The sequence below is a fragment of the Astyanax mexicanus genome, chromosome 6, assembly GCF_023375975.1.
Source record: "Astyanax mexicanus isolate ESR-SI-001 chromosome 6, AstMex3_surface, whole genome shotgun sequence".
In the NCBI taxonomy this organism is placed as follows: Eukaryota; Metazoa; Chordata; class Actinopteri; order Characiformes; family Acestrorhamphidae; genus Astyanax; species Astyanax mexicanus.
The window spans coordinates 21,120,465-21,131,222 of NC_064413.1; the positions used below are offsets into that span (position 1 = coordinate 21,120,465).

The 10,758-nt window shown below is 37.3% G+C and overlaps 1 protein-coding gene across 1 annotated transcript; it reads left to right on the top strand.

Annotated features, from left to right (window-relative positions):
• Nucleotides 1-179: 179 nt before the first annotated feature.
• Nucleotides 180-9,289, top strand: si:dkey-23o4.6 (retinol dehydrogenase 13). The gene is made up of 7 exons (XM_007237272.4): nt 180-473; nt 3,350-3,484; nt 3,564-3,755; nt 5,708-5,869; nt 6,039-6,158; nt 6,264-6,468; nt 7,370-9,289. Exons 1-7 carry the CDS (start codon nt 407-409, stop codon nt 7,473-7,475), a joined length of 987 nt encoding a protein of 328 aa, XP_007237334.3. The 5' UTR covers nt 180-406; the 3' UTR covers nt 7,476-9,289.
• Nucleotides 9,290-10,758: the final 1,469 nt, after the last annotated feature.

Below are 10,758 nucleotides of genomic sequence, written 5' to 3' on the forward strand. Positions count from 1 at the left end.
TGCTATATATATTTTATATTAGAATATTAGAATCGTCTTTTCTGTGCATCGCAGACAGAAAACGGAATTCTTATATATTTTCCATCACTGTAGATAATTCAGATCTGAAAGGGTTAAATTTGGGTTACTGAGAGGGAGCAGGCTGCTACCCTTGAACTTGCCTGAACTAGCTAAACCATTATACAGCCTCCTGTAGCGCTGTGACAGCAGACGCTTTATGACACGAGGAGGCAGGGAGCCAGTGGGCAAAGCTTAGCGGAGTCACTAAGCCGCTGTTTCCATTCGCACCCGAGAGAGAGAAAGAGAGAGAGCGTGAGAGCGAGAGAGAGGTGTAGATTCTCGAGCGGCAGATACTCTTCGCCGACAGTCCACACACGGACAGACAGACAGACGGACTGCACCTGAGATGGGGGATGAAGTTGAGTCGTCTGCCGCTGGGACGTGTGGCGCAGTGCTGGTTCTGACAGCAGTCTGTGAGTTTTTGTTTCAGTCGCGCGCTCCGGCTTATTGACCCACTGCTGCTGCTGATCTGTGATTGTGTGACTGACGGTGTTGTTTGTGTCCTGTATCATCCCGCGTTCATCTTCTTCCGCTGTTATGTACCAAATAACAGTAATTGCATGTAAACTGAGCTACAGATAATTCAAATAAAGTTGTAAAATGATTAAAAACAAAAACTAATGTCTAACAATGTAGAGTGTAGTTATCTATTTAACGCTACACTTTACTGACATTACCCTAGCATTTCTATATAACAGCCTACTGTTACTATTATTCCTATTACTACTATTACTACAATTACTATTACTAACACTATCACTACCACTATTACTACTACTACAATTACTATTACTAACACTATCACTACTACTACTACTACTACAATTACTACTACTAACATTATCACAACTACTACTATTACTATTAATGCTACTACTAATACTACTTCTATTACTAGTATTACTATTACTACTACCTTCTAATATTATTACTACTACTTTACTACTGTTACTACTAATAATTACTACTACTACTACTACTACTATTGGCTACTACAGATGCTACTACAAGCTACTTATATTACTACTACTACTATTAGTACTACTATTACTAGTACTACTATTACTATGACTACTAGTTACTAAGATTACTACTACTATGCTTCTATTACTGTTTATTACTATTATTACTATATTATTACTACTATTGCTACTGCAACTACTATTACTACTATACTACTACTACTACTATTACTACACAGCAGACACAAAGGTACGGTACATATAAAAACAATCAAAGAGTAATTAGTAAGTCAAATATCTATAAATGCAATGAATTATTATTGTACTGTAATATTTATTATACACATTATACATAAACAAATAGTGTATAACTTTTTTTACTTTTTAAAATGACCTTTTTCCCATTTTTTATATTGTTAATTTAATTTGTATAAAATTATGTAGATTTGCATAACAAGCTAAATGTATAATGTAAGGACACATTTATATTTTAGATTTGAACAGATCTTATTAAAAATTAGGGTTGCACTTAATAGCTACCAAAATCATTTAGCGGAAATGGCAAAGAAGCGTCATATTTACACAAATATGTTAAAAAAAGTAATTTATACAATATTGTTGTACTTTGTTAATATGTCTGCTGGGTGTTAAAAAGTTCAGCATGAATTAAATATTTTAAATGGTAGTTTTTAGGGGTGGAAATCTCTAGGACCACTTACAATTTGGTTTGATTATGACTCAGAGGTCTGCAATATGATTATAAAATGATTATCAGTGCATATTGATGAAAAATTTCCAGGTAATATATTTTAGACATGCGCCAATACAGGAATTGTGGAGCAAAGCTGATATCTAATATTTTCAATATAGTATAATGTCAAAAATATTTCTGGTGCTGTTACCTATCATTTAGAAACAAAATGTAGAATCCTTAATCTAAATCTGACATAGCATTGTATAGAAATGTAACATTTCTCTGAGTCATTAAGAAGTTTAAACAACTGTCTGTCAACACCAAGTATGATTTTGAGACCAGAGCTGCAGCTCATTCCTCTCGGCCACCTTCGACACAGTCAACCATGACTTCCTTCTATCTATACTGTCAAACATGGGGATCTTAGACAATGTGCTGTCATGGTTCAGATCATACCTCACTGGGCGCTCGTTCAAGGTGTCATAGCAAGGACAGCTGTCCTCAGCCCACTTCTTATTCACTGGGGTTCCCCAGGGTTCGGTACTGGGACCCCTTCTCAATATACACCGCCTCTTTAGGTCAGGTTATCCGGTCACATGGCTTTTCCTACCATTGCTTTGCTGATGAAACCCAGCTATACCTGTCATTCTCACCTGAAGATCACTCAATCTCTGCAAATATATTGCAGTGTCTCTCTGACAAAAAGGAGCATCACCTTCTACTAAATCTTTCAAGGACTGAACTTCTGGTTATACCAGCAAAACCATCTTTTCAACACAACTTCACCATAACCATCGACTCTCTCTCTCTCACCGACAAAAGGTTGCTAGGAACCTGGGTGTTATGGTTGATGACCAGCTCTCCTTCACGCACCATGTGGCCTCAGTTGCTTGATCCTGCCGCTTCGCGCTTTATAACATCAGAAAAATGAAACAGTTTCTGACGCAACAGGCCACCCAACTCCTGATACAAGAAGTCATCATCTCAAGCCTCGACTACTGCAATGCCCTACTAACTGGCCTCCCGGCCTGCGTAGTAAAACCACTCCAGATGATTCAGAATGCAGCAGCATGTCTGGTCTTCAGCCAGCCAAAACGGGCACATGTCACCCCACTGTTCATTGAGCTCCATTGGCTACCAGTTGATGATCGCATCAAATTCAAAGCTCTTACAATCGCCTACAAGGTGATGACAGAACAGCTCCTTCCTACCTGCACTCACTCCTGAAGACTTACGCTACCTCCCGGCCGCAGCGCTCCTCCAATGTACGTCGCCTCGCTTTGCCAAACATTCACACAAAGCAATCCAGACTGTTCTCATACAGAGTTCCCCAATGGTGAAACAAACTACTTTCCACTACCAGATCAGGAGAATCTCTCGCAATCTTTAAGAAACTCCTGAAGACAGAGCTCTTCAAAGAGCACTTACTCTCCTAACACCTCTAACACACTAACTCATTTCCTTCTTCCCCTCCTTCACTTCTCCTTTTGACCTCCTTTAGGCCCTATCTAAAGATGTTTTTACCTTTAACTTCTATTACTTTTGTACTTCACTATTGTAAGTCACTTTGGACAAAAGCGTCTGCCAAATGTAATGTAATGTAATATAATGTAATGTTATATTTCTCATACAGGCATCTTCCTGTTGCGATTATGGATATCTGGTGGTGTATGCAAAAGTAAAGCTCGACTCGATGGAAAGACAGTGTTGATTACTGGTTCCAACACTGGCATTGGGAAGGAAACAGCACGGGACCTGGCCCGCCGAGGTATGGCACATCTTTCTGAGCTGCTTTTCATGCAATGCTGTCATGCTGCTCTTTGCTGTGAGTGGTATGTGAATTTAAGGGGCTCGAGTGGTGATGGCTTGTCGGAACCTGGCGCGGGCTGAGGCGGCTGCGGAAGAGATTCGGCGGTCTATAGGAAATGGCAATGTGGTCGTCCGCCACCTGAATCTGGCCTCTCTCCATTCTGTTCGTGAATTTGCTCAGGAGTTCTTAGCCACAGAGGAACGGCTGGACATCCTCATCAACAACGCAGGTAAAAAATAGGTAATCATCTAATGTAAAGGCTCTTGTCTGGGGGAATTAACACACCTGTAAAAAAAACTTATTATCAGAGATAACATTTTAAGTCTTTAAGGAGCAGTGACCCCATGTTTAAGTTCTACATGGATATTCCATAAATGTAGTTTCATGTCATATTCAGGCAGAGCTTAGACAAACGCAGGTGTAAAATAATAACTTTAGTATTTAAAGGAGCAGTACAAAGAGTAGTTAGACAAAGCAGGGGTAAAACTGGTAAATTTGGGGCATACAGGGAAACACATACCAGGGTCGAATAAACAGTCCAGAGATCAGTACACAGGAAGGGCAGGCAAAAATCGAGGTACACTGAAAAAAAAGTATTATATGGAGATTAAACAAAGTAGCAAGGAATTGTGTTGTAATGCAGGACAAACTAAAACAATACTGAGCAATGAGGCTGAGTTTTGGGCAGTCTTACGTACCCGGCTCACCAGGTGTTAGTACTCAGGTGAATGACTTCCTGAAGGCAGCACATGATCATGTGAGTAACCGAGTGGTGCGTTCTGGGTAGTGTAGTCTTGTGGCTGGGAATGGCAGGTAGAGCTAAGTGTGGGGGAGACAGGCGTGTTTTTTTGCACAAGGTATGACATGTGACAATCCTTGCTCCAAATGTTGGAAGTAACAGAGATAGTGGTGGCACATTTTAAATATATTTTATCTCACACATTACTTTATTCAGAAAGAAGGTATAATATTTAATATATATATATATATATATATATATATATATATATATATATATATATAAAATGTTTCGTACAGCCTTACATGATAGAGTACATATTTAAATAAGTATCATACCCAAAGTTTTAGATGTGAAGTTTCCAGTAGTGTAAAGTGTTGAAAGTTCAAATCAAGACACAGCAAAAACGTCCTGATAACTGTAAAACTGTGAAAGGTTGTTACTGTAAAAGATTGTATTGGTCAGTAGACTGATCCTAATGTGCAAATGCTGCAAAAGAGATGTTGAACAAGCACTGTTAGAAAAGGCTCTCAGCCAGTGTGCTATCATTGCATTAGTGATGTTGAATCAGGCTGGTAGGAGGCGTGCTAATATTGCAGTTGCAATGGTTTAAGGAGGCCAGAAGCTGGCTTGCTTATAAGAAAATGCTTCTTTTAGACAAACAAGAGCCAGTCCTTGTACATGTACATCCAGTCCTTCAGGATGACATCTATGCTTCCTGGGCCCTGCGGAAGGCATTCAGTATTATTAAGGACCAATATCACCTAGTACATAAACTGTTTGAACGTATTTCCCCAGGATAGAAATACAGGATCATACAAGCACTGACTACAAAATTGCTGAACAGTTTTTACCTAAAATACCATATTGCACTGAAACAGAACACTGGAGTGCACTTTACAGACAACTGTGCAATTTTTGTATGTGCATTTTTATTGAAATAGATTTACATTGAGCATCTCCCCAGGGTATGCACCTGAATTTCGTTTTATATATAACATGCAATGACAATAAATGGAATTTAGTCTAATCTAATCTAATCTAATGTGTGTTTTAAAAAAGTTTAATTTAGTCAAAAAACGAAATTGCTACAAACGGTTCCTTGAGAGATACCATTAACCATTTAGTTTCATGAAGAACTAGAGTGTGAATAACCTTTAAGTAACCTGCATTTCATGAAGAGATTCAATTCAAAGGTTATTCTATAAACATGGTTCTTCCATTGCATCGCTTAAAGAACCCTCTGTAGCACTTCTATTTTTAAGATTTCTTTGCTATATTGTTATTTGCCAAATTCCATTACATTAAAAGATTAGACAATAATATGAAAGAAAATTGTATGTAATTGTGTGTAAAAGAGTATGTAATATAAAAAATGACTGAGAGCTTTAGAATTTGTATTTACAGCTTTAAAAGACAGTCTGGTGTCTTCTTTTTAACAGGTGTAATGATGTGCCCCAAGTGGATCACAGAGGATGGCTATGAGATGCAGCTGGCAGTGAATCACTTGGGCCACTTCTTGCTCACCAATCTCCTGCTAAAAATGCTAAAAAACTCTGCCCCCAGCCGTGTAGTGACTGTGTCTAGCATTGCACATGGTGGCGGTAATCTTCTTTTCCTTTTCATCTTGATCTTGACAGATCTGATTCTAGGTCAGGCTGTCTGAGTATTAAAAGCAGTATAATTCCGGAATTATCTGAGAGCTGTGATTAAATCAGAAGTGCTCATTGCTTGTAAATGACAGTATTTGCTTAGTAATTTGTTTACTTGCAGGAAATATTGACTTTGATGATCTGTTTTTCGACAAGAGGCCATACAGCTCTCTGGTTAGCTACAAACAGAGTAAGCTGGCCAATGTTCTCTTCTCTAAGGAGCTTGCTCGTCGGTTGAGAGGTAAAAATGCAGCTGTTGGGATTTTATTATAAACATTTCTAATTGCATATCACCCATAACTGATGAGTATTTATCTTTCATTTGTTTGTTTTGGGTTCTCCAAAGGTACTGGAGTGAGTTCTTACAGCCTGCATCCTGGAATTATCTACACAGAGATTGGACGGCATTGGGAGTCTTGGTACCCGCTGGTGAAGGCTATACTCTGCTTGCCTTCCACCCTGCTGATGAAAACACCCTGGCAGGGTGCGCAGACATCCATCTACTGTGCAGTGACTGAAGGCCTAGAGAACAAGTCTGGATGCTACTTCAGGTAGGATTAACAGCCTTGGCCAGGTTGGTTGTTAGGAGACCTTATGCTAGAAATATATTTGCCGTTAACTGTGCCTGTCTCTGTTTGGTGCATTTATTGTGTGCATCCTCAGAAAATACTGCATCACGTATATGAGGTGCAGAACACACTAAAATGCTAGGGGCATTGCAGGCTCTCAAAAGCATCATCAGTGTGGTCTCCTTGCTGCTTTGCCAAGGGAGAACATCTAGTGTAAGCCTCTACTAACACATGAAAGTCTAATTATGTCAATGTGTAAACATTTAAAAACTCCAGAAATTGAGACTAAATGTTTCTGAAGTAGCTTTGTAAAAAATGTTTACTTCTAGAGGTACAAATGCAGCCAAATAACATACAAATGCAATAAAAAATAACATATTAGCTCAGTAGTGCAGTATCACCTACATTTTTTTTCTCCCAAATTTTAATGTGTAACGAAACATTGGTTTCAAATATTGGCCAAAAAACGTAAAAAATAAAGGTGCTTTAGAGGATTCTGTCTAGAAACGTCATAGAAGAACCACTTTTGTTTTCGTAAAGAACCATGCCTGTTATATGTCTGTAATATGTGAGAGAAGAGAGAGAAGAGAGATGTGTGAGAGTAAAATACACACAAATTTCTATCACAAACATGATTCTTTATTTTTAATGCTGTCATTTGTTTTCATAAGAATCTGCAGATACAGATTTAATTCCCTAATTAATGTACATTCCTAGCTGTAATTTTTTTATGACATGAGTAGTAAAAATGTTAGTTGAATAATAATGTAATGTACACTCTGGAGAAGTACACCTCAAGACTTAATGTCTTATATACATGAAAAATTTATGGATTAACTATTGCTAAGTGTTTCTAATGTGTGTTTGTGTTTTGGAATCACAGTGACTGTGCTGAGAAGGAGCCAGCTCCGGTGGGTAACGATGATAAAGTGGCTCAGAGACTGTGGAAGGAGAGTGCTCGGCTGGTGGGTTTGCCCGAGGAGGAGTAGACTCAGCTACAGCTGCCTTTCACACTGCACAGACGTCTGGATCGGAAGAAGTTATACCTTGGAATTATGACGAGTGAAATCTCATGGTTATCAGCGCTGTGGATTAGTATCTAAAAACTAACAGCATTTTAATAAATCTGCCTCGTAAATCTGCCTTATATTGGCCTGTTAACCCATAAGAGCCCAGAGCCATCTCTGAATAGCGATGATACATACAAAATTGAATCAGATAAATTCAGTTACCAGCTCATTCATGTACATTTCTTACTGTGGGCACATGAGCTTTTTTAAGGTTAAAATCCTCTTGTAACGTAAATGACACAACAACATTTTAGAACTTGTATTAGTTTTATCTCCAGCACTAACCCAGCATACTTTAGTAAATAAGGGCACATGATCACACATTCACACACTGTTCTGTAGTGATGCTCTCAGGATGTTCAGTTTATGTCACTTACAGACTTCGAGAGATAAAGGGAAGGACAAAGTGCATTAAGGAACTTTACACAGCATTTAAAGGCTCTGCGACACATACGTCACTATAGGTTCTTTTGGGTTAAGTCTTCTCTAATTACCAGGGCTGTTTGGTAAGATTTGCTAAGGGCATGGTCTCAGCAAGGTAAAGCTAAATAGATAACACTTAACACCTACTGTACGTAAGCGCATCATGATATCTGACATTGAGATTCATCCTTCACTGAGACTTATAAAGAATAATTCCAACGAAGAAGAAAGTGCTATGACAACTGGCATTTGTTGGAATACGTTTTTATAATTGTTTATGTAGGTGTGTTGTCTTGGAAAAATAACAAATGTCTCTCAGAGACTGTGGAATCTAAGGCACATATTTGTTTCTTATTAACAGAGATTTTCCTTCCTTTTTTTTTCAAATGATTTCCATCCACACAGAGAATAAATGCATGAGCATGCTAGCCCTGTATATCCCACTCTATTCTCTAAGTAATGTTTAGTGCAAGTCATGAATTAGTGGATTCTATACACTAAAAAAGAGCATTATATATTTATAATAGACCCACATGTAAATTTATAACTTTGCAAATAAACTCAACTGTTTTTTTTTAATCTAGATTCATGTGAATGGGGACAACACAAACATACACATACATTTCTAAATGTTTATTCCAAAAGGTAAATGGTTATAAAAAGGATTGTGATGTGATTTTACCCTAGAGAGTGTGATTACAACTGACATTATAATGTAATGTAGATTTCTATTGTCTTGAAAGATGATAAAGTGTCTCAGAGAGTGTGGAAAAAGAATAACATGAATCAACAAAAAACATTTCTAAAGACTTACTACAACAAGCAAATTCATAAGGGCTGTTTTAGTTGATTGTGATCTTATAATAAATGGCATTTGTTGGAATAAGCCTTTATATGTGTTTTGTCAAGCAAAACTAAAGTTTTTGAAACAATAGAAATAGGGTTTTTGCATGACAGCAAAGTATTTTGGTTTATGTCACTTTTTTATTTACTAATTTATTAATTTATTTACATGGGACAATGCATATAAATCAATATTTCAGTTTCCAAATCTGTTTAGATGTGCAAACGTTAACTAATAAACTAATTGTCATCTGACCAAGTCCCTGAGCATGTTATTATGGATTATAAGTTTAATGACATTTATTTATATATTTGTGATATTTATAGGCATAGTGTTTATATACACTCCTTTCCCTGTTAATTGTACAGTTTTGTCCTGAAATGTATTCTCTGTTTATTGATATGTGTCATTCTGTGTAAGTAAAACACATGAATTATCTGTTTTTTAAAAGTTTTAAAATGTCAAGGAAGTTCATTGTAAAATAAAAAATGTTTTCTTTGTTAAAAATGAGAAACACACATTTTTATTCCCACACATCATTGTCAAATACTAGTTGCAAGAAATATATGATTTTTTTTTACACTGTAGGTTTATGGTTATTGTCACTAAGAGCTCAAATGTCACGTAGCCTTACTAATGGTGCCCTACAGTAAAATGTAACCACTAAATAAATACTGTAGGTGATTTTATGTACCCCTTGCTGCATTATGTCATTTGCTTTTGGCTGATTCTCCGTAAAGCTACTAGACAGGAATTTAATTAGATCCTTGCCTCTTAAAAGGGCAAGCTGATTGCTTTTGGTAGCGATCCCAACTGCAGTCTAAATAGCAGTGACTCATCTCTGCTGTGTGTCACACTCTAACACTTTTCCTCTTTCTCGATACAACTGCAGCCCACGTGCTTACAAGCGTCCGCGTGGCAGAGCCCAAAATAGAAGGACAACTCAAGAAGACACAGAATCACTGGTGTCACCAGGACAACAATCTTGGTTCGCATCTGCAGATTCTTAGGAAACATTTTTCGTTTTCTGCTTCATTTGTAACCTGTTGAAGAAAGGGCTGTTTTAATGAAACTGTTGAGAAGAATATGAGTTTAAGTTTTATGTTTTTTGATTTTCCAGTTCCAATGTCAAAATAATGTTAATAATCCAATGTTCATTACTCTTTAAAAGTAATGTGTAAATACATTATAAATTTACTGTATTATCATTATATAAACTTAATGATAATATAAACAGTAATAATTTTATTGCTATTATGTCTGGGACAATATATCATCCAAAAACTGGTTATTGTAAAAGGCATAGTTATAGTCATGTTTAGATCCCTGGTGATACCATAGCCGTTTATAAATGTAGTCAGGAGTCTTTAAAGAGCACTCTCGGAGGGTAGTAGGCTCTCCTCCACACTTGTTTAGCTGTCCAGTGAGGTTGGATATGCAGCACTTTGAAAAAATATCTGTTAGGGTTTATATGATCCTTGAGTAAGCACACTGTAGCCCCAGGGTTTCTGTGATAGGGGGAGTCCTAGCTACTGGGTGGGAATTGTGCCCAATCTTTTTTCACCCCTTGGCCCTACCCCTTACCCCTTACCCTTATTCAGAGGCACACTTTAAATGAAGGCGTATGAGAATCACTGGTAAGATGGCATATTTTCCTTGAGTAAAATGCTAAATTACCAAAGTTTAAGGTGTAGTTTCAATGTTGTATGGCCAAATTCTTCATACAAGCATCATAAACATTGCTAGTTTGTCTTAGTAGCTAGCTAACTTTCCCGTTACACCTTAAATGATGCAACAGACAGCATGGAAAGAATGGCAGAATGGAAAAATAAAATAAAATTTTAGCTCCACATCACAGAGGAATTAAGGAACAGACAATAATAAATAATTTCTGCACCATCTCCCCCCTTTCTGAAGACATACAAGGCCCTAAAG